This window comes from Jaculus jaculus, chromosome 2 (assembly GCF_020740685.1).
Source record: "Jaculus jaculus isolate mJacJac1 chromosome 2, mJacJac1.mat.Y.cur, whole genome shotgun sequence".
NCBI lineage: Eukaryota > Metazoa > Chordata > Mammalia > Rodentia > Dipodidae > Jaculus > Jaculus jaculus.
The window spans coordinates 69362262-69387295 of NC_059103.1; the positions used below are offsets into that span (position 1 = coordinate 69362262).

At 43.1% G+C, this 25034-nt stretch overlaps 1 protein-coding gene across 2 annotated transcripts in view; it reads right to left on the reverse strand.

Moving 5' to 3' along the window:
- Nucleotides 1–25034, reverse strand: part of Vps35l (VPS35 endosomal protein sorting factor like) — a 149615-nt gene that overhangs the window by 100487 nt on the left and 24094 nt on the right. For both annotated transcript variants that reach the window (XM_045143951.1, XM_045143952.1), the window contains exons 7-8: nt 24614–24742; nt 5875–5959 (exon numbers count right to left, since the gene is read on the reverse strand). In XM_045143951.1, coding sequence (XP_044999886.1) covers nt 5875–5959; nt 24614–24742 — 214 coding nt within the window. The remainder of the gene's footprint in view (nt 1–5874; nt 5960–24613; nt 24743–25034) is intronic.

Here is a 25034-nt window from a genome sequence, read left to right on the forward strand (position 1 = left end):
CCTGTACAACTGCCTAAAGACCATTCTCAGAAATGCACATCTCTGGGCTCAACTCAGAGCTACTAAGAATGTACTGGAGGGTGAGGTCTAGGAATACGAATTTAGGGAAGATTCTTAATGCACACTCAAGTGTGTCTCAAGACACCAGCGACTATAGGGCATTTAGCTCCCACCCCCTCTACAGTAGTGCTTCTTAGAGCTGGTGTACACAGAGCTCCAGGGGCTCCTGAACAGATGTGATGTCAGTGACTGTCTTCAGAGGTTCCGATAGAAATGGTCTGTGGAGTAGTTGAAATATTGGGAGTGTTTGTCAAGATTGCAGCCAAGAGTGAAAAGCCTACCGGTGAAGACAGAGAATGCCCACCTCCACTGCAGAAAATGACCCCAGAATCAGGGGCATATTCCACTTCACCTTTGCCCACAGTGGCCTGTGATCCACACAGTGGATGGCTGTGCTGCTACTCCTCACTGCCACGTGCGGAATGAACCATCACAAACACCTTCACCTCCTACAAATGCTTACCACTGCCACGTATGGAATGAACCACCACAAACACCTTCACCTCCTACAAATGCTTCTCACTGCCACATGCGGAATGAACCATCACAAACACCTTCACCTCCTACAAATGCTTCTATGCCACACATAGAATGAACCATCACAAACACCTTTACTTCCTAGAAACATCTGCCGCCTTTAAGCAGATTTCAAAACAATACAGCCATTAAAAGAAAAAAATCTCACCAGGCATGGTGGTGCATGCCTTTAATCCCATCACTTTGGAGGCAGAGGTAGGAGGATCAGCATGAGTTCAAGGCCACCCTGAGACTACAATAGTGAATTCCAGGTCAGCCAGGGCTAGAGTGCTAGAGTGAGACCCTAGCTCGAAAACACCAAAAAAACAAAAATCTCGCCATCATATTGTAAGGAGCTGTTAACTACAAAACTATTTTTGGACAAAGAAGCTGGTTGTTTTATTAACGTTTCTTCTCTTTTTGATGTGTATGAGTTTGAGACAGGTTCTCAAGTACTTCAGGCTGGCCTCAAATGTGCTATTTATATAACCAACAATGATCTCGACCGTCTGGCCCTTCTGCTTCCACATCTAGAATGCTGGGATTCCAAGCGCCATTGCACCTGGCTTATATAGTACTATGGATTAAACAGGGCCTCATGCATGCTAGGTAAGTGGTCTGCCAACTGAGGCCTGATGTTCTTTAGACAGAGTCTCGCTCTGTAGTCCAGGCTGGCTTCCAACTCCTGGCAATCCTTCTGCCTCAGCCCCCTGAGTACTGGGATGATAGAATTAAGCCATTATACTCAGCTTACTGATGTTTCTTTAGGTGAACAGGAACTAAGATTTTAATTTCACCTCCTTTCTTACATAAAAAGAACATGTTTTATAGGTGCCCAGATCTTGGCTTTTCCACTTCACTGACACACCCCAAAATTTTCCTTCCAGGACCCAGCCTCATTCTGTCTTAGAGCAGCTGGTGCTCATTGCACAGGCATATTATGCCAACATAGCCGGTCCCCTGAGGTTGCTGCCTATCTTTTACTATTATAGACAAGACGAATATCCATAGGTAACATTTCTGATGCTAGGGTATAGGCACTGGTTGTTTTCTTGGTGTGTGAAACATCCTCCGTGAGCAATGTACAAGAGAAAAAGGGCTGGGGATGGAGTTTAATGGTCGAGTGTTTGCCTAGCATATGCAAGGCCCTGAATTCTCCCAGAATTGAAAGAAAGAGATGGAGGAGAAAGAAAGAGAGAGAGAGAGAGGGGGGGGGGAGGAAGGGAGGAAGGGAGGAAGGAAGGTAGGATGGTAGGTAGGAAGCTTTAAAGCTGAGTGTTGTAGCTTTTGTCTGTACTTCCAGAGTCTGCAGGATGATGCATGAAGATCACAAGTCTGAGGCTACATGGACTATACAGTGCAGTAGAGACCAGCCTGCACTACAAACCAATGGCAGCTCAGGAAAAAAAAAAAAAAAAAAAGCAAGCACTTTGCAGAGTGCCCTGGATTTGGGTCCCGCTCTGCTTTTGCACTATGCTCGTGACCTAGACAAGCATAATTCCTCTGTGCCTCAGATTCCTCATCTCTGCAGTTGGGACAATACAGGCCCTGCCTCCAGGGCAGCTAAGTGGCATGCAACTCAGCAAGTGAAAATCACCTAAAAGTCTTGCCCAAGGACAGTCTGTGTTGTAGGTACCACTGATGTTGCTGACTCTCACAGCGATGGCACCTCACTTGCTCTGACTTGGACCAAGCCTGAAGCAGTTCCAAGTTCAAGTCCATGCAAGATGACTGAGTTTGGGTGGCACTGCCCAGGCCTGCAGGAGAGAACCTAGTTCTCCTTTTATACCAGAACTGTACTCAAGGATGTGGACTTATGGGAAGGAAGTATCAGGTATATTTCTTCACCAGGAGAGGCAACATAACCACTAGCTTCTCAATTACTGGAGGTAAGCTGCGAGTGAGGCAAGCCCCGGCTCAAGCAGTACACAACATAGCTGGAATCATCCTCTGTTCTCAGTCCCACAGGCCACACCACCTTCACCTGTTGCTGACAGAGCTGCAACAGGCTGTCTCAGGACCCTCCATCCATACCCCTGTAAGTCTACTCACGACACAACTACCTTGTAAAACTTGAAGCAGGTCATGTCCTTGAAAAAACACACTTTGGAGGCTCCTCAGACTCTCAGATTGAATCCTAAGTCCTTCCCAAGGCCCACAGGCCCACTAGGGCCCCTAACCATGCCAGTTCCTGGCTTCATCTCTGGCCCATTCCACTCCAGCAACAGTGGCTCCTCAATTCCCAATCCAGACATGCATGCTCCTATCCAGGGCCCTGAATAGCTTGGCATCCCACACCTATAGAACACTTAGCTCACCTCTCTCCTCCTTCAGGCACACTTACCTGGTCGACCGCCTCTAAGTACCCTGACCAGTTCCCTCTATTCCCCTTTACCCACAACTGGGTACTTTTGGCTCCTCCCAATAGTACAGATCACCACCTAACACACAATGGAGGTGACTTGGTTACTCTCAAAGTGCCAATAAGGCCGAAATTTGTGTCTCCTCTCCTTGCTGCTCCCTCCCCAGTGCCTCGCCTGATCATCTGAACCCAATGGGTCCTTTCAGCTGAAAAGCCTCAGCTTCTTGCCCAGTTTATATCACTCTTTTGGTGGTTACACCATCTGTTTTTTGGAGGGAGGGGGAAATCAATCCAGGCCTGGTATGTTAGTAAATGTAATCCCTAAGTACCATGATCAGCTCATGGGCCAACATGATCCAAGCCAGGCCAATGAGGGAAAATTACAGAACTGTTGTTTGGCTGCTTGGAGAAAACAGTTCTTTCCTTGCACTGGGACCATCAGTAGCTTAGGCCAATGGAAGCAGAGGACCTGTGAAGCTTGACAATGAAGCCAGCCTGACAGAAAGTACTGGACACAGACAGTAACCAATGACATGGAGTTCCTGGATCCAGCCATACCTGAAGGCTGAATCTACTTGACTTTTCAGCAAGAACCAGCTAGTACCCTCTTTTCCAGGCTGGTTGAGTTTCCTGTCACTTGCTTTAGTGGAGACACTCAAAGCCCTGGTCTTCTGGACAGATTGGGATGTACAGAACTGAGTGATCAACTGCTGTTTTCTTACAATCAGATTTTTAGGGACACACAGGCTTGGAAAGATAGCCAATGACTCTGCTCTGACCTCTGGCTCTCAGAAGACAACAATATCTTCAGGTTCCTTTCAGGTGTCTCCCAGGTGAACATCACACACAGCCTAAGAGGTCACCTGATTTGGGCAAACTGCTAGTGGAAGGATGTTTCAGCCAAGCCAACCACAGTTAAGCAGCCAGCTAAAGGGCCTTCTTCAGGTGTGACCATCCCGGAGCCCAGGACAGCTATGAACACAGCCCAACACAAAATCACAGATGTAACGCACTGTGAGGTTCTTTTGAAGGGGACTTTTTATGACTTTATTACACAATTTGCACAGTCTCTGCATATCATATCATGTTCTAGTGTCACTCATAATAAGCATATGTGCTGTTATAACCTATGATCTACAAGCTTGGTACATACTGAACTTACATGTGGCCCCAAAATCCAAAAAGCTGGACACACATAGGTCTTTCTACTAACCTGCTAAACATCTCTCTGTCTCTAAGTACAGTATGGGATCAGGAAAACGCAAACAATAGAGGAAGAGCTCAAAGGTGCTACAACAGCCACCCAGGCAGAGGGCTGGTAAGGACAGAGGTCCTTTATGGTGAGGACACAGAAAAACCAGCAAACTGAGAGAGTCAGGAAACCAAACTGAAGCCTCTGGAACCTGGAAGCAGGCACGTGGGAGATTTCACTAAGGTCTCTAGCTGGGTAAGTGGGTACATGGCAGCACCTGCTTGAAACAGAGAAGCTGCAGGGCAGAGAGGCCAGGCTCAGGTGCTCGAGGTGTTCTTACAGGTGGTGAACCCTCTTAGGAGGCAGGGCTAATGCGAAGTTGCAGAGGGCGTGTCCATGAAGAGGACTGTGGGACTCCAGCTCTTTCCTGTCCTCTGCTCCCAGACCATGAGAGAGGTGGATTTGCTAGGCCACACTCCCAGCATGATGTGCTTGCCTTATCATAGGCCAAAAAAACAACAGATCTACCTATTTAGTCTGGAATCTCCAAAACCATAGTCCAAAGAAACTTTTTCTCCTTGTAAGTTGACCATCCTAGGTATTTTGTTATAATGACAGAAAGCTGACAAATACATTCAGTTGCAAGCAATTTGGATTTCAGGAGCCCATGAGGTGGCCAACAAACCAGAGTTGGCTTAGCCAAGACATATGCTCCCTAACCTGCCCACTTTATTCATTTACTTTTTTTTTTCTCCAGAGGCAAGGTTTCACTCTAGCCCAGGTTGATCTCAAACCCATGGAGATCCTCCTACCATGGGGATCCTCCTCCTAAGTGCTGGGACTAAAGGCATGTGTCACCATGCCCAGCCATTCATTTACTTTGTTTATTTGTTGTTTTTAACTTGTTTTTTCTCTAAGGACGCAAACCATGTTTGCGGGTTTTTTTTAATTATTTTTATTTATTTGAGAGCAACAGACAGAGACAGAAACAGGGAGATAGAGAGAAGGGGCGCACCAGGGCCTCCAGCCACTGCAAACGAACTCCAGACATGTGCGCCCCTTGTGCATCTGGCTAACATGGTTCCTGGGGAATCGAGCCTCGAACAGGGGTTCTTAGGCTTCACAGGCAAGCGCTTAACTACTAAGCCATCTCTCCAGCCCTGTTTGTTTGTTTTTTGAGGTAGGGTTTCACTCTAGCTCAGGCTGACCTGGAACTCACTATGTAGTCTCAAGGTAGCCTCAAACTCATGGCGATCCTCCTACTTCTGCCTCCCCAGTGCTGGGATTAAAGGTGTGCACCACCACACCCAGCTTCATTTACTTTTAACAGCCTGCCTAAAGAGTAGAAGAAAAATGAAAACCGCCCACAGACATTTGGTAAGAGGAATGACCTCCAATGTTCTACAGTAGGGCCACTATGGTCAATAACAATTAGCTGAATATTTCAAAATATTGAGCCACTGGATTGGGCTGTCAATGTTTCCAACCTCCCAAAATGATGAATTCCTGAGATGACAGATTTGTGAGTTACCCTGACTTTATCGTAGCACACTGTATACCATGCATGTGCAGAAATAGCATACTCTGTCCCATAAATATGTACCACATGTCAAACATGTATGTCTCCAAACAAAAGACTGGTAAGGACATGGTTTGGTCTCCCTTGTGACATGACTTAATGACTGGACCATAACAAACTAACTTAAACACCTGTCCCACCCACTTCCTGAGCTATGGTACTTACCAAAGGTATCAAGAATGTCGGTGATAAGGACAAATTTGCTTGGGTAAAACTGAATAACACTCGTGTCTGACAGGAGCTTTGAACACTGGAAAGAAGGAATAAGAAAGAAAATTTACTCCGGCATGTCTGATGTGGTGTGAACCCTTCAGTTCTGGAATAGCAATGATTTCTACAAATGAATGAACCTGCCATATACCAAACTGTGTGCTAGGCCCAGGGGTTGGGGGTGGGGGAAGGCAGGGCACAATGGTAAGAAAAACCAAAGTGAGGGCTGGGGAGATGGTTCAGTGGTTTAAAGGTACTTGCTTATAGGCCTGCTGACTCAAGTTCAATCCTCCTTGGTGCCCACATAAAGCCACAAAGTAAGACCTGTGTCTTTAATCTCATGGGAGGCAGAAGCCAGGAAAATCCAGAAGCTCTTAAGTAGCAGTGGCAGAGAGAGAGAGAGAAACCTATCTCAAAAAAAGGTGGAAGGAGAAGAAAAACACCCTAAGGTTATCCTCTGACTTCTACAAGTGCACTGTGGCACACATGTACCCATACATACACATATCCTACACACACATGCATACACACACACACACACACACACACACACACACAAATAATCTTTAAAATTAAAAAAGAAAAATTACTATGCTTTTGGCAAAGGTAACTAGACTCTGCTCACACAGAGCCTGCTTCTGGAAAGCCTCGTCCCAGGAAAGCCATGGGGCCAAGGAAGACTTACCCAGAAGGATCCTGCTTGGCAAATGAGCCAGGTTTAGCCCTCATCCTCCCTTCATGTTCCTTCCATGTCCTCTCCGTGATCATCTCTGTGCTGCTTGCCAGTCTGGCTTCCTCAGGTTCATCACATTGTGGTCAGAAATTTTACACGGTCTTTTGAAATGGCCCCAAAGTATCTGTGGTAGTTTGAATGGATGTCCCCCAAGATTCACGAGTTTTATTTAAGCTCATATCTTGGTGTCACTATGGGTGGATTCTAGGGTCCAGCCCTAAGGCATGGGGGTGAATCTGGAATTCCAGCCTAAAGATCTACAAAGTGCCTGAGCTCTGTCTGGGGTTCCTGAATGTGCTTGCTGGTGGTGCTATTTCTTTGTGTGGACCTGTAACAGGGGTCAGCACCTTCTGCCATTATAAATCTTCCCCTGGATCGGTAAGCTTCGATGGATTATGATCCTCTATAAACTGTACCTGATCTGGAGGTTCATCCCAACAACATAAAGCTGACTATGACAGCCTCTCAAACTTACCTCTGTGACTTACACTGTCTCCTGAACTTTCCTTCAAAGAACCATGACAAGCCTCCTGAGTGTATGTGGTGGTTTGATTCAGGTGTTCTCCATAAACTCAGGTGTTCTGAATGCTAGGTTCCTAGCTGATGGAGATTTTGGAATTAACACTTCCTGGAGGCAGTGTATTGTTGGGGGCGGGCTTATGGGTGTTATAGCCAGTTTCCCCATGCCAGTGTTTGGCATACTCTCTTGCTCCTATTGTCCACCTTATGTGGGCCAGGGGGTGATGTCCACCCTATGCTCATACCATTGTTTTCCCCTGCCATCATGGAGATTCTGCTCAAGACTATAAGGCAAAATAAACCTCTTCTTTCCCCACAAGCTGCTCTTGGTTGGGTGATTGCTACCAGCAATGCAAACCTGACTGCAACAGTAAAGTGGTACCAAGGAGTGTTATTGCTGCTAGACACCTGTGTGGCTTTGGCCTTTTGGAGATGATTTTCAAGAGGAATGTGGGAGGATTTAAAACCTTGGCCTAAGAGATGCCTTGCACTGCACAGTACAGCTTTATGGACCATTTTGGTCAGAGTTGAAAGGCCTGAATACAGTGAGAACTATGGACTGTGAGGTTTGGCTTATGAGGGTGAGAAAGAGCTTTACTTACGACTGGACTAGAAGCAGTTTGAGAGGCTTGCTGTTATAATTGGGTCCAGAGAAGTTGTGCAGGGTTGCTATGTGTAGAAATGGACTGGTGTGAGCAAAGGGATATGGGACAGGAAAAAAAAAAATCTTTGGGTGAACTGCTGCCCAGTTAGCTGCAAATGAGAGATTACAACTTTTGAGATTGGGCCAGCTGATTTGCACTGGGGCAACAAGAAGAATGTAGACTCTTTTGAAGGGGCCTGAGTGCTCAAGGAGTGTCCTGTTATTCAAAATCTGTTTTATTCCCCCCTGGATTAACAAATTAGCACCCTACCTGGTATTGTGGAGTATAAGAAACGCAGGAAAGAGAGGGTCACTGAGTTTGCAATATGGTCTTGTGATTTGGAAATGGCCATGGCAGTATGAAGCAGATTTGCTGGATGCCTGCATGGAGACCCCATGGAGCAGTGAGGATGAACCGTGGATTGCAGTGGAGACCCAGTGGAGATGCCAGGACCACGAGATGGCTGCTAAGGAAAGCTGCTGGCCCCGGATGAAGTTTTCCAGGATGTGAGTAGCCTAACTGGAGGGGCAGAATTGGAACTCTAGAGACTTGCTGCTGGTTAGGATTATCAGACTTGGAGACTTGTCATTGGCTAGAGTGGTTGGACTTGGAGCTACAGAGTTTGATGTTTGCCCTGGTTGTTTTAAATCTTGTATTGGTTGAATATTTCTTTGCTATGCCCAATGCCATCTTTTGCAGTGTGAATGTTTATTCTATGCCATTATGGGTTTTTTGAGGTTATTTTTTGGTATTATGGCTCAATTAAAAGATCTTAGAGTATGGGGATATATGAACACCATTAGGATTGATAAAAACTTGGGGGATTTTAAAGTTGTATGAATGCATTGCATTTTATATAAGGTATGGTTATCAGTTTATTGGGGCCAGGGACAGAATGTGGTGGTTTGATTCAGGTGTTCCCCTGCCCCACCCCATAAACGTAGGTGTTCTGAATGCTAGGTTCCCAGCTGATGGAGATTTGGGAATTAATGCCTCCCTAGAGACAGTGTATTGCTGGGAGCAGGTTTATGGGCATTATAGCCAGTTTCCTCTTGCCAGTGTTTGGCATACTCTCCCGTTCCCGTTATCCACCTTTTGTGGGCCAGGGGGTGATGTCCACCCTCTGCTCATGCCATGGTTTTGCCCTGCCATTGTGGAACTTTCCCTCAAGCCTGTAAGCCAAAATAAACCTTTTTTTTCCCCACAAGCTGCTCTTGGTTGGGTGATTTCTACCAGCAAAATGAGCAAACCTGACAGCAACTGTGTGTGTCTTTGCCTCCCGAGTGCTGGGATTAAAGGTATGTGCCACCACGCCCCACATCCACCTTATTTTTTGAGACAGAATCAGTCACTAACTCTAGAGCCCACTGATTCCACTAGCCTTGCTTAGCCAGCAAGCCCTGGAGATTCTCCTGCCTCCACGTTCTGAGATCACAGGTGCATGCTTTAGTTAGTTTTTTGGTTTTTTTTTGTTGTTGTTGTTTGTTTTTTGAGGTAGGGTCTCACTGTAGCCCAGGCTGACTTAGAATTCACTTTGTAGTCTCAGGGTGGCCTTGAACTCATGGTAATCCTCCAACCTCTGCCTCTCTAGTGCTGGGAGTGTGCCACCATGCCTGGCTCTTAATTTTGATGGTGCTAGTGATAAAACCTAGGGCTTCATATATGCTAGGGAAACACTCTATGACTGAGCTATATTCCCAGCCCATTTTTAAGAAGTAAATGTTATATCCTGAAGTCATTACAAATTCAAAAGTATAAGGAATCCAACAACTTTCCTGTATTTTATACTTCCTCTGGTGGTCCTCAGATAGAAAAATATAACTTCACATTTGGTCATTTACAAGAAGATCCTTTAATAACCACTGCCAGCCTGTAGGGGATGCATACAGTGGTCAGGACATCAAGCGTGTCAAGACTGGTGGACAAGGGTTTCCACTCTGGCCATTATCCGACATCTAACTGTAAGAGTCACTGAGTTTACTCAGCATAACACATCTAGAAGTAAACGGGTCTTATTTTTGAGCACCACTCGCAGCCCAGATGTGATGGGGGAGACGGGATACACGGGCTGTTAGAGCAGCAGTGCAGACACCACCGTGGCACTTGGATGCACATGGAATTCCATTTCCTGACACCTTGCTTTGGGATTTTCATGTGCCCTTGCTGAGAGCTCCAGTGTAAACAATCATGTCAGGAGATTTCTGAGCTAGGAGGGGGAAAAATAACTACAAACAATGCTGAGACTGTTGACAATACACAGTCTGTGGTCCTTAGGAATGTGACATCGCCCAAGTTCCTACCCACCACCTGCTTTGCAGTGTGTCTTGGAAAAGAGTGCCTGCCCACAGGGCAAGAAAAGGCAGAGAACTTAAGCAAAAATTTCAAATTAAACCCATCTGGGACTTCCCAGACATCTGTGAGCTGATCCTGTTCACCCTCCACCCCAGGCTGGTTTCACAGAATGTGCATTTTATAAAGGATAACAGTTGGAAGTTAAAGCCATAATAATCTTTTGAAATGCAATTGCCTTATAAATGGCTATTTTGAAGAAACCACGGTTTTTGAATAAATTTTTACTTATTTGAGAGAGAGGAAAAAAGGCAGAGAGAGAGGGAGAATGGGCACACCAGGGTCTCTAGCCACTGCAAATGCACCCTACAAGCACGTACCACCTTGTACATCTGGCTTTTATTTATTTATTTTTATTTTATTTATTTCTCTATTAGGTAATATTGATTAAGATCATATTGCTAATTAAGTGTTGTTGAATTTATATTTGACCTATTATGTTAGAGATTAAACATTCCTCAAGGAACCTTGCTTTATGTTGTGTGTTTCCGGTTGTACGTGGGACAGTTATATCATATTACGCAGAATTATGACCTTGTTACTATCTTCATTTGGAAATGAAGTATGATGTAAGGAGATATGGTTTGGTGTGAAGTTGACAAGGGGTGGACTTGTGGTGGTTAACTTTTGTGTCAACTTGATCTGTTTAGGAATCCACATATCCTCATAAGTGGGTCTGCGAAGGATTAGCTAAAGGAGAAATCCTTCCCCCAGGGTGATCCCTTCCGCCAGAGTGGGCGCCCCTCTCAGAGGCTTATCAAAGGAAGCTCAGGGAAGAAAAGGATCCCCTCCTCCCACCTGGCTGCTGGTGCTGTTTGCTGCTTGCTGCTTTCCAATGTGGACTGAAGACCAGAGGTTCTCCAGGAGGCCTCCAGGTCTTCGGTGCTGGATTGGGACTGCTGAGTTATCCCAGCCTTGTGGACTAGGCACTACCGGGTTCCTTGACTCTCAGGCCTGCAACCTGCCTGCCATAGGCTAATCCAATAAATTCCCTTTTTTAAAAAAAAGTACTTTTTTTATTTAACTTTAATTTTTGAGGTAAAATACTTTTTTCTTTCGACTTCCGTAACAAAATACAGAGCTATCAGATACCCCTGGAAAAAACATGTATATTGTACATATATTTCTGTAACATTACATATATATAATATATGCAAAAATTTGAAGACTTTATAGAAAGCAGAACGTCTAAAAGGCACTGCACAATGGAGCTCAGAGTACTTACACTTTATGTACATGGGTAACTATGAAGTCATCTTTCACTGTGAATGTCTCATTCACAAATCCCTGCATCACAATTTTGTAATTGAAAGAATGCCTAAATATTGAAAAACGAATTAAATCCTAACATTTTTCCCAAAAAGAAATAAAAAAATGGAACAGTTCTTAAAAGACTGAATCAAAGTTTTCTTTTAAAATACATAAAAGTAAGTCCCATTACTGTTTACAAAACAGAAAGCACAAACATAATTATAGAATAAATAAAAACAAGGGACAAACAGCCACCTGACTCTACAACCATTTTTTTTAATGCTTCTGGAAGTTTCTTGGCCCACGGGTCACTAGGGTGCAGCAGTTCTCCGTATTAGTGAACTGGGTTTATTTAATGCAGTGCAGCTTGATGTCTAGGGTGGAAGGACTTGGTGTCTTTTATATTTTACTTCTATTCATTCTTCAGAGAAAAAGGCAAGCTCAGCCAGGCTGGATGCCCTTCAGAGATCTACTCTCCAACAGCTGGAAGAGCAACTGTGTACAGGAACAAGCTCTTGGATGAAATCTTTTTTTTTTTTTTTTGGTTCATTTTTTATTTATTTATTTGAGAGCGACAGACATAGAGAGAAAGACAGATAGAGGGAGAGAGAGAGAATGGGCACGCCAGGGCTTCCAGCCACTGCAAACGAACTCCAGACGCGTGTGCCCCCTTGTGCATCTGGCTAACGTGGGACCTGGGGAACCGAGCCTCGAACCAGGGTCCTTAGGCTTCACAGGCAAGCGCTTAACCGCTAAGCCATCTCTCCAGCCCTTGGATGAAATCTTAACAGACTTACATTTGCAACGTTTTATACATTTGACACAGGAAGTTTAAAGAGGTGGTGGCCTGGATCTTGTCCCCTTTCCCGCCTGCTGTTGAACAGAGATAAGAAGCTCTAGGAAGGGGAAGGCTGTGGTTTCACACCATGCTGGTGACAGGTAATGCTGGGCGGGGACTGAGGGGACAGAGAAAGTCTCACTCCTTTGCCCCAGCAAGTATTAGTGACCGCCACATTCCCTGATCTACCTCCCGAGCAAGCCCAAGGTCAGCCCTATATAAGGACCCTCCCCTGGAACCTCAACCCCAGTGTGCAGTGCAAACCAATCAACAAGGACTAGTGGAATGGCAATCAAATGAAACAAACACCAATTCTTACAGCCCCAAAACATTTTTCACGGAATTCAACATTTTAAGAACTGTTTTCAAGTGTAGACGCAGTGATTTTTTTTTTTTTTTTTTTTTTTTTTTGAGGTAGGGTCTCACTCTGGTCCAAGCTGACCTGGACTTAACTCTGTCATCTCAGGGTGGCCTTGAACTCACAGCAATCCTCCTACCTCTGCCTCCCGAGTGCTGGGATTAAAGGTGTGCACCACCATGCCCGGCAGATGCAGTGATTTTTGGTGCTCAATGGAAGCAACATCTGGTAAGTGGCCCTGGCACGTGGGTTCTGGGGTTACAGGCAGGCTTCGTGGGTTTCTTCCCTCTAACTTTAAAGGCCTCATGTTTCTATTCCTGAGTTCATACTGACACCTGCTGGCCCTCCCCTCTAGTGGACAGTGGGCAGCCAGCTGGCCTTGCTGGTTAGATAAGCAATCCAGGCAGGCAGCCCTCCTCCACCTGCTGGGTGGGCTTGCTTTGTGGTTCAGTTCAGTCATGGTGCAGGGATGGAGCGACACACAAGCACCAACGGCAGCCTGAAAGGAGAGACTTCTGCATCTTGACCAAAGCCTGGGTCCTAACAGACCACTCTCAAAGTCCCATTCCTGGGAGACACTCATGGGATTTGGACCAAGTGAGGACACTTGTCAAGAAACAGAATGATGAACTTGAGTCATCCCAAGTCACCTACTATGTCTCTGACCTGTTCTAACCTTTCCTGAGTCCCTCTTTTGTGTATGCACTCCAATGTGAAAAAATAGCCCCAATCAGTAGAGACAGCCCTCCAATGTTAGCAGGCGTATTGAGCTATCCTGGGCTAAAGTGGTGGAGTCAGGAATCAATCCGACTCCAGATGCACTCCCATGGCACCCCCTGTCTCAACAGATGTTTACTCTCTCCCTGCTGCCTGGGTGCCGGATGGAGCTGAGCGACAGCCAGGTGTTCCCGACACTCTGCAGGCACACATGCACACACAAGAGGTTAGTTACCACTGCTATGCCCCTAGTGTGAGTGTTGTGCTTCATTCCTTTGAAGTTCAGGGAAATTCCCTTTTAATACAATTCATTCTATTGGTTCTTTTCCTCGAGAGAACCCTGACTAATACAGGGAGGAAGGGACTAGGTGGGGAGAGGAAGGTAAGATGGGAAGGAAGAGGAGGTGAAGGAAGGAAATAGGGAAGAAAATTAGAAGAACACTACCACACAGAATATATGAGCTACATGGGATCCTTACCTCCTATCATACACAAAATAATTTGAAATAGACCACAGGCTAAATTGTAAGCATAGACAATACAAAACATCTAGAAGAAAACATGAGAGGAAATCTTCATAACTTTGACTTAGAAAAGAGTTCTTAAACAGCTCAAAGATATGAGCTAAAACAAGAAATATAAGCAAGTGAGTTTTTATTATAATTGAAAATTTAGGAACTTCAAAAGATATCCTTTTGAAGAAGGGGGACATAGCTCAGTGGCAAAGCACTCACCTAGCATGCAAAGCCTTGGGTTACATCCTCAGCAATGCAAATTTTAAAAAATAGCATAATAAAAACAAAAATGTGGCATGCCTCTGGACTTCAACTGTAGTGGAGGCCCTGGCATGCCAATTCTCAATCTCTCTCTCTCTCACACACACACACATACACACTTCTCCTTTGCTCTCTCTCTGTCATAAAAAATTTTTTTTAGTACTTCCAGGTAAGATGGTAGCATAGGAGCCACAACAAACCAGCCTAGGGAGGGATTTAAGCAAAATACACTCTTCTTCTGAAAAGTGAAGGAATATAGGTTATTCTTAGACACAGCTGAAAAGCAAAAGAGACCAAGATCCACCAGAAAGGAGTAAAATGGCCAGAATCCCACTGAGGCACTTTGGCCCTGCCCAGGCGATCGAACACCTGCCCATCACCTCTCCACCAGGCACACCAAGTGGCAGCAGCAGTAGCAGCAGAGACCAAACAATGGAATTTTCCAACCTCACCAGCCTCCTTGCAAAGTCAAGAAATCTGAAGGAAAGACAGCTGAGATCAACTAAGGAGCTGCTGAAATGGATACAGGTGAAGTGTGCGAGCAACTCCAGGCTTCTGCACACTCCCATGCCCCAACCATCAGAACCATGAACCTCTAGCATATAGCGCCCAGTGGCAGCGCAGCCTGCGCAGCTGATCAGAACTCCAGCTCCAAAGCACAACACGGAGGGATTGACATGGGCACTCAGCATTGGTGAAATTGGAAGCCACCCCAAAATGTAATGAGGCCAACTGACAAAAAAAAAAGTACATAGGCCTGCATTGGGAAAGCTAATCTCTCTGTGTCAGGGTGGGTTATGGGTTATATATTCTTGGTTGGCTTTACCATTTTCAAATAAGCTGTCTTTGGGGGCTGAATATTGTTGCCTTTGATGCTTTAAGATTTATAGGGCCTCTGTCTATTGCTTCTGTCATTACTGGGGGCAGGATTTGATTCAGATCCAGGCCAACCTGGAACCCAATTCAGAACAGAAATCTCTACCTCCCAGCTGACAAAATTAAGGGTGTAGAACAACTCACACTCTTAGGGATTTTGGCTTTACAAGACTGTCTGTTTTAATCCCCACAATTGCATACTCTGTGCTGGTTTTCATTGAATATGTATACTGCTCAGTTGAAGTTTAAAATTTGCCAATAAATTGTTCCACCCAGTCCACTAGAATACTTGCTTAGCAAGCAAATTCAACACCTAGGATTATTTATGAGGCTGTATTATGGCACAAGAGATACACCGGGCACCTTAAACTCATCTCCTGAAAGTATATAAAGCTGTGTTGCCACATCTAAGAACACTTCAGATAAGTAGAAAACCCAAGCTTCCAATCAATTCAGGATGCAAAAGTTGCTACATCATAATACAAGAAACACAAAGAATCAAGGCAATACAATCCTACCAAAACTTATAAATCCACTGGAAATAATCACCAATGAGACTGTTTTAGATGACATGCCCAACAAAGAGTTCAACAAAATGACTGTATCTATACTCCAAGAAATGAAAGGAATCAAAGAAACCAAAGGAATTAAAGAAAGAAAAACAAACTCCTGAAAGAGAACACAGGAAACCAGCTTAATGAAATAAGGAGGTCATTACAAAACATAAGTAAGGAAATAGAAATACTGAAGAAAAACCAGGCTGAAATTCTAGCTCTGAAGAACACAGTCAAATGAAAAACTCTGTGGAAAGTCTCAATAATAGAATGGCTGAAGGAGAGAACAGAATATCTAAACTAGAAGACCAGGTAGCAGACCTAATACAGTCCAATAAGGAGAAGACAAACTAATAGGAAGGTATGAATGGGGATTTCAAGATATCTGGGATACTATGAAAAGGTCAAACATAAGAATTCAGGGTATAGACCAGGCGTGGTGGTGCATGCCTTTAATCCCAGCACTCAGGAGACAGAGGTAGGAGGATAGCCATGAGTTCAAGACCACCCTAAGACTACATAATTAATTCCAGGTCAGCCTGGAACACAGTGAGATCCTACCTCAAAAAACAAAACAAAACAACAACAACAAAAAAAAAGAATTCAGGATATGGTAGAAGGAGAAGAATTTCAATTCAATCCACAGGATTGTAGGCATTTTCAACAAAATCATAAAAGAAAATTTTCTCTAAATTGGGAAAGAAATGCCAATGCAGATACAAGAAGCTTTTAGAACATCAAATAGATAAAACCTGGAAGGAACTTCTCCTCACCATGTTATAATTAAATTACTAAATATGCAAACCAAAGAAAATATATTGAAAGCAGTTAGAAAGAATAATAAAGTCACATACAAAGGCAAGCCCATCAGGATCACAGCAGATTACTCAACACAAAATTTAAAAGCCAGCAGGGCTTGGAGTGATGTAGTCCATATTCTGAAAGATAACAACTGTCAACCACGAATACTTTATCCTGCAAAGCTATCTATCCAAACTGATGGAGAAATAAGGACATTCCACAACAAAAATAGGCTAAAGGAATTTATGACAGCTAAGCCAGCTCTACAGAAAATACTTGAAGGAATTCTTCACGCTGAAGAGAAAGCAAAACACACACACACACACACACACACACACACACACACACACACACACAGGAGGAAATAGAAAAAAAATAAACCATACTCAACAGTTAAAGCAAGCGAGTAAAGGGAAAACAGGAAGCACTACAAAATAAGAAGAATGGTGGAAATAAATAAATGCCTTTCAATAAAAACTCTTAATATCAATAGCCTCAATGCCTCAACCAAGACACAGGTTTGCAGACTGGATTAAAAGGCAGGATTCTGCCATGTGTGGCCTCCAGGAACTCATTTCTCAATAAAAGATAGACACTGTCTTAGGGGAAAATATGGAAAGTGGTATTTCAAGCAAATGGGCCTACGAAACAAGTAGTGGTTGCTATCCTATCTCACATGATAAACTTCAAACCAATATTAGTGAGGAAAGATAAAGGTCATTTTATACTGATTAAAGGAACCCTCCAACATGAAGACAATTCTAAATTCTAAACATATATGCACCTAACATGGGGGCTCCCAATTTCATCAAATAAAACACTATTAGACTTAAGGTCACCTATAACACCAAACACAATTGTAGTGGGTGACTTCACCACCCCACTCTAATCAATTGACAGGTCATCCGGGGGAGGGGGGGGAAGCAGAGAGACATCTAGATTAAATGATGTCATGGAACAAATGGACTTAACAGATATCTACAGAACATTCCATCCAAATGCTGCAGAATATACATTTTTTTCTCAGCAGTAAATCAAACATTCTCTAAAATAGACCATATGTTGGGACACAAAGCAAATCTCAACAAATACAGGAAAATTAAAATAATCTCTTGTACTCCATCTGACCACACTGGGATTAAAGCAACAAGAAAAACTACAGAGCATATACAAATTCATGGACACTAAAAAGTACACGACTGAATAATGAATGGGTGATTGAAGAAATCAAAAAGCAAATCAATAAATTCATGATGTAAGAATACAACATACCAAAACCTTTGGTACACAATGAAGGCACTCCTAAGACAGAAATTTATAGCTCCAAGTGCCTATTTTAAGAAGTTAGATAATATGATGGAGAATGGAATTTCAAAGGGGAAAGTGGGGGGGGGGGGAATTACCATGGGATATTTTTTTATAATCATGGAAAATGTTAATAAAAATTAAAAAAAAAAAGAAGTTAGAGAGTTCACAAGTAAAGAATTTAATGCTTTACCTTAAGGCCTTGGAAAAATAAGAACAAGGCAAACCAAAACTCAGTAGATGGGAAGAAATAATAAAGATTAGGGCAGAAATTAATGAAATAATCCCCCCCCTAAAAACCAAAGAATCAATGGAACGAAGAGTTGGTTCTTTGAAAGGATAAACAAGATTGATAGACCCTTAGCAAATATGAACAGAAGAAAGAGAGAAGAGACAAAAATTAATAAAATTAGAGATGAAAAAGGCACCATTACAACAGATACCAAAGAGTTTCAGAAAATCATTAAGGGCATACTTTAATATATATGCCTCTAAGTTTGAAAATCTGAAAGAAATGGATGATTTCCTTGATGCATATGACCTACCAAATCAAGATGAGGTAAACCACTTAAATAGACCTATAATAAGTACGGAGATCCAAGCAGTTATTAAAAAAATTGGGGCTGGAGAGATGGTTTAGTGGTTAAGGCATTTGCCTATGAAGCCTAAGGACCCAGGTTTGATTCTCCAGGTCCCACATAAGCCAGATGCTCATAGTGGCACATGTGTCTGGAGTTTGTTTGCAGTGGCTAGAAGCCCTGGCATGTCCATATCCACTTCCCCTGCACTCTCACTCTCTCTCTCTCTCTCACTGTAATAATAATAATAATAATAATAATAATAATAATAATAATAATAATATCTCCCAACTAAAAAAAGTCCAGGCCCAGATGGATTCACTGGTGAATTTTACCAGACCTTCATGGAAGAACTAACATCACTGCTTCTCAAACTTTTCCATATAACAGAAAAGGAAGTAATTCTACTGAACTTCTATGAAGCCAGCATCACCCTCATACCCAAACCAGAAAAAACAGAACAAAAAAGAAAGTTATACACCAATCTCCCTCATGAACACAGATGCAAAAATTCTGAACAAAATACTGGCAAACAGAATACAAGAATATTTCAAAAAGAGTATTCATCCTGACCAAGTTGGCTTTATCCCAGGGATGCAGGGATAGTTCAACATACGCAAATCAATAAATGTAATAGATCATATAAATGGACTGAAGGATAAAAATCATATGATCATCTCAATAGTTGCAGAAAAAGCACTCAACAAAATCCAACATTCCTTCATGGTAAAATATTATGAAACTGGGAGTAGAAGAAACATATCTTAACATAATAAAAAGTATTCATGATAAACCTACAGCCAACGTAATACTAAATGGGGAAAAACTTGTGGAGCTTTTCCACTACATTCAAGAACAAGACAAAGGCGTCCACTGTCCCCATTTTTTTAATATAGTACTAGAAGTCTTAGCTATAGCATAAGGCAAGAGATACTCATAAAAAGATTGGAAAGGAAGAATCAAATTATCATTAATTGCAGATGATATGATTCTATACATAAAGGACCTTAAAGACTCTACCAGCAAACAGCTGATAAACACTTTTAGCAATGTAGCAGGATACAAAATAAACACACAAAAATCAGTAGCTTTCCTATATACTAACTACAAACATGCAGAGGTTGAAATCAGGGAATCTCTCCCATTCACAATTGTCTCAAAAAAGAAAAAAAAAAGTACCATGGAATAAACTTAACCAAGGAAATGAAGGATCTTTACAATGAGAACTTTAAAACACTCAAGTGAGAAATTGCAAAAGACACAAGGAAATGGAAAGACATCTCATGTTCTTGGACTGGAAGAATCAATATTGTGAAAATGTCAATCTTACCAAAAGCAATCTACACATTTGATACAATCCCCATTAAAATTCCAATGGCATTCTTCACAGAAATAGAAAAAACAATCCTAAAATTCATTCGGAAGCGCAAAAAACATCAAATAACCAAAACAATTTTAAGCAACAAAAGTAAGGCTGGTGGTATCACCATACCCAATTTTAAGCTATATTACAAAGTCATAATAACAAAAACAGCATGGTATTGGCACAAAGACAGATATGTATACCAATGGAACAGAACAGATATTAATCCAGACAGCTATAGCTATCTGATATTTGACAAAAGTCCAAAAATATTCATTGGCGAAAAGACAGCCTCTTTAGTAAGTGGTGCTGGGAAACCTGGATATCTATATGTAGATGAATGAAGATAGAGTCTTATCTGTCTCCATGCACAAGAATCAAATCCAAGTGGATCAGGGGCCTGAATATCAGGCCTAAAACTCTGAAATTGCTAGAGGAAAAGGTAGGAGAAACCCTTCAACATATTGGCATAGGGAATGGTTTTCTGAATATAACCCCAATTACTCAGGAAATAAAACTACTAATCAACCACTTGGATCTCATGAAATTACAAAGCTTTTGCACAGCAAAGGACACTATGAATAGAGCAAAGGAACAACCTACACAATGGGAGAAAATCTTTGCCAGCTACACATCTAACAGGGGATTATTAATATCCAGAATGTACAAAGAACTCAAAAAACAGAACAATAGGAAATCAAACAACCCAATTAAAAAATGGTCTATGGAATTAAATAGAAAGTTCTCAAAGGAAAAAATACAGATGGCATATAAACATCTAAAAAAGTGTTCTACATCCTTAGCCAACAAGGAAATGCAAATTAAAACTACTTTGAGATTCCACCTCTCTCCTGTCAGAATGGCTACCATCAAGAAAACAAATAACTAAATGTTGTTGAGGATGCAATAAAAGGGGAACCCTTCTACACTGTTGGTGGGAATGCAATCTGGTATAGCCATTGTGGAAATCAGTGTGGAGGTTTCTGAGACCACTAAAAATAGACTTACCATATGATCCAGCTATAGCACACCTAGGCATATATCCTAATAACTCTTCTCACTACCTTAGATATACTTGCACAACAATGTTTATTGCTGCTCTATTCACAATAGCTGGGAAATTGAACCAGCCTAGATGTCCCTCCACAGATGAATGGATAATAAAGATGAGGTATGTTTACACAATGGAGTTCTATTCAGCAGTAAAGAAAAAAGAAATTATGAAATTTGCAGGGAAATGGATGGATCTGGAAAGGGTCATATTAAGTGAGGTAACCTAGGCCCAGAAAGCCAAACATCACATGTTGTCTCTCATATGTGGATCCTAGCTACAAATGTATAGACGTGTGTGAGCTGGAACCAAAATTCATTACCAGAGGCCCATAAGCTAAAAAAAGGCTATAAGGGAGGGAGAAGAGGGAAGGTCCTAAGGGGACGATATTGTATATATGTAAATAGAAGAATGAACTACAGGGAGTGGAAAGGCCTAAGGGAGGCCAGGGGAAGTGATTGTGTAAAGAAGAGCGCTCACCTGTAATCCTGGCACTGAGGAGGTGGGGACAGGAAGGTCCCCGGGGCTTGCTGGCCCACCAGTCTAGCCTAATTGGTGAGCTCCAGGGCAATGACAGACTCTGTCTCAATAAGAGGGACTCAAAGTTGTATTCTGGTCTCTATACACATGTGCACACGTGCATGCGCACCAAGCACACCCACACATATGATACACATATACACATGCATGGATACCTACACACATGCCAAATAAAAGAACATATGGGGACAAGACAAGCGTGTAGATTGGTGGTAGAACACTTGCCTAGCGTGCATAAGTCCCTAGGTTCAATTTCCAGTAATATAAAAATTTTAAAAATGCACACACAGTCACACAAACACAAAGAATTGCTTCCACAAGATAATGAATAAACATGTAAAGAATACATACACATGGCTGATAAGCACATAAGAATGCTTATCGTTACTTATTAGGGCTATGCAAATGAAAATTCTGGGCTGGTTAATTCAAAAAGATAGGAAAGGCTTGGGGGGGAGATTTTTTTTTTTCTTAATTTTAGGTAGGGTCTCACTCTAACTCAGTCTGACCCGAATTCACTATGTAGTCTCAGGGTGGCCTTGAACTCATGGCAATACTCCTACCTCTGCCTCCCATGTGTAGGGATTAAAGGTATGCACCACCACTCCTGGCTTGGGAATTGTATTTTTACACAGTGCTGGTAAAATGGGGTAGCCATTTATTTTTATTATTTATTTGTGAAAGAGAGGGAGAATATGAGCATTCCAGGGCCTCTTGCCAGTGCCAATGATCTCCAGATACATGTGCCATTTTGTGCATCTAGCTTTACATAGGGACTGGGGAATTAACCCAAACTGGCAGGCGTTGCAAGCAAATGCTTTTAAACACTGAGCCTAGGGCAATTATTATATTTTTAGACATGTATTTTTTTTTTACTTATTTATTACAGACAGAAAGAAGGAGAGAGAGATAGAGAGTGAGTGAGAATGCGCATGCCAGGGCCTCTAGCCACTGCAAATGAATGCCAAGCACATGCACCACCATGTGCATCTGGCTTACATGGGACTTGGAGAATCGTACCTTGGTCCTTAGGCTTTGCAGGCAAACACCTTAAACCACCAAGCCATCTCTCCAGCCCTAGGGCAATTATTTTTGAAAGCAGCTTGGCACTTTCTCAACAAGGGAAATAAAAGCCTTCCATCAGATTCAGCAATTCCATACCCAGAAATTCACCCAAGAGACATAAAGTCCACACAAACACTTGTATGCAAATAGTCATGGCAGTGTTATTCTCAACAGCCTGAGAGCCTCAAACATCTATCAACTATTCAAAGATGCACAAAATATGGTTATAGGTGTGGCGGAATAGTAATTTAGCAGTGAAAAGGAACCCAGCCTCAACACATAGTACCAAACAGATGAACCTCAAAAACATTCAGCTAAGTAAAAGAAGCCAGATGCAAAAGATTCTGTATGGAATAAGCCCATGTTCCAAAATGTCCAGGAACAACAGATTAATAGAATCAGAAAGTGGGTATGTGGTGTTCTGGGTGGGATGTGGTGAGATTTGATTACAAACAGGCTTGAGAGAACTGGAATAATGAAAACTTTCTAAAACAGGATTGTGTGAGATCGTTTATACAAGTTGAGTAAAAGCCTTTTTTTTTTCTTTTTTTGAGATAGGGTCTTAATATTTATGTCTAGGCTGGCTTCACTATCTTCCAACCTCAGCCTCTGAAATGGTGGGATGACAAGTGAGCACTATGCCTGGGCCCAACATCACTGAATTATACATGCATACGGAGTGACCTGAAACCTTTCTTGGACATTTTTGCAGTGCTGGAGATGGGACTCATAGCCTTGAGCACACTAGGCAAGCACTTTACCAAAGACAAAGCCCTAGCCACAACAGTAAATGAGGGAGCTCCTCATTTCACCACATTCCACGTGCCCAAGGTGTGCAGAACTGTGAGAGCCCAGCAGACGCTGCCGCAGCTCTCTATTCTAGGGAGGAAGCGCAGCCTCGGTTTCTGTGCAGTCAAAGCTTGCTCCTGCAGCTACCTGAACTGGATGTCCTCCATGCTGCTCACAGGGGGCTACCAGTGCCACCTCCTACAGGCAAGATGAGCATTTATTTTGTAAACTAACAGCCTGACAGAAGAAAAATGGACCTATCTGGCTTCCTATCACCAAAAAAATCACCCTTCCACATATGGAATTAGCGTCAAATACTTCAAGGGTCATGTGCAGACACCCTAGCTCTCCTAACCCTCTCACAGAAGGAGACGTGAAACGTCATATTATCATGCAAAGAGGCAGTGATGGCTGTCCTGAACTAAAATGGTTTTTCAGACATCCTGTCTCTGCTATGAGAATGGTACCACATGAATTATCCCTTGACAATGGCCTTCTGAGCACTTTGCCAAGACAGAAGGATCTTCAGGGACAAACAACAGAATAAGCTTTTCCTCTTTTGCATACAGGACCGGCTCCAGGCATTGGCAGTGGAGTTGGGGAAGATGGTTCAGTGGTAAACACGCTGGCTGCACCAGCCTGACCATGGGAGTTTGGAGCGTCAGAACCCATGTAAAGCTGAACACAATACAGTGGTAAATGAGTCTATAATCCCAACTTAACTAGGGTGAGGGAAGGTGGAGTCAGGAGAATCCTGGAGCTAGTGAGTCAGCTCGTCTGACATTCACAGCAGCGAACAACAAAGAGACTACGTCAAACAAGGTGGAAGGCGAGGCCCACACTGTGGCGGTCCTCTGACCTCCACATGTGAGTTGTGGCACGTGTGCACACACACAGTCACAGTAGATCAACAAAGAGGATTCTCCTAACGGTATCAGCAACACTTTCCTTTTTATAATTATGTCACTAAAATGTGTACACCAGATATATTTCATTAATCACCAAGATTCCCAGCCAACCAGTCAGGTCAAGGAAACCAGGAAGACAGCCGTTTGACCTTCAGTGTGCACAGCTCCAGCGTCGGCAGCTGTACCGGGACAATCTACTGCACAGCCCAGGGCCTTCCCTTAGTTCGGTAATCCAGGGTGGCAAGTGTCTCCTGAACTCATGCAGTGCACAGCTATGCAACTGTACAAAGTCACCGCATAGAAACAGACTAAGGGCTGGAGAGATGGTTTACTGCTAAGGCCATTTGTCTACAAAACCAAAAGACCTAGGTTTGGTCCCACATAAGCCAGATGCACAGGGTGGAGCATACATCTAGGGTTCATTTGCAGTGGCTGTAGCTCCTGGCAGGCAGGCACTCACTCACACTCACACACTCACTCTCTCCCTCTCTCCTCCCCTCCCTCAAATAAATAAAAATTTGTATTTTAACAGATTCAATGTAGGTCTGTGAAAATGGAAGAGATGAATAAACGAGGATAGACCTTGAAGGAAGGCGTCTGAAAACCAAGACTGAGGAGTTTTACATAGGAAATTTAGGGAAGGGAAAAAACTAACAACCCAAACCCTTACTAAACTGACCTGAATGACAATTTTCAATGCCTTCACTTTCTGGTCAGAGGCCCAAGCATCCTTCAGAGACTGGTTGAGCTCCTCTATGCGGTTCACATAGTCCTGCTGAGTTAAGTTCAGTAACTCCTTCTGGGATCCCTGTGGGTGGAAGGAAAAGGCATGGATATAGAAGGGAAAGGAGCAATCTGACCGCCATCTCCATTTCCGCAGCCTTCACATGCCGCCACCCCCACCCAGCATTCAGGGTCTACCTTTCAGCATCCCTCATCTGCATCCAGCTCCACCCTGACAGTGCCATCCTGCAAAGACAGGTGCTGTAAATTTTCCCAAGATAGCTGAGCACAAGGGTTGAGAGACCTGGCTAGAGCCAGTCATGCCTAAGCTATCCCAGCCCAGCAGAACTGCAGGATGTGAGGTAGGGACTTCGGCC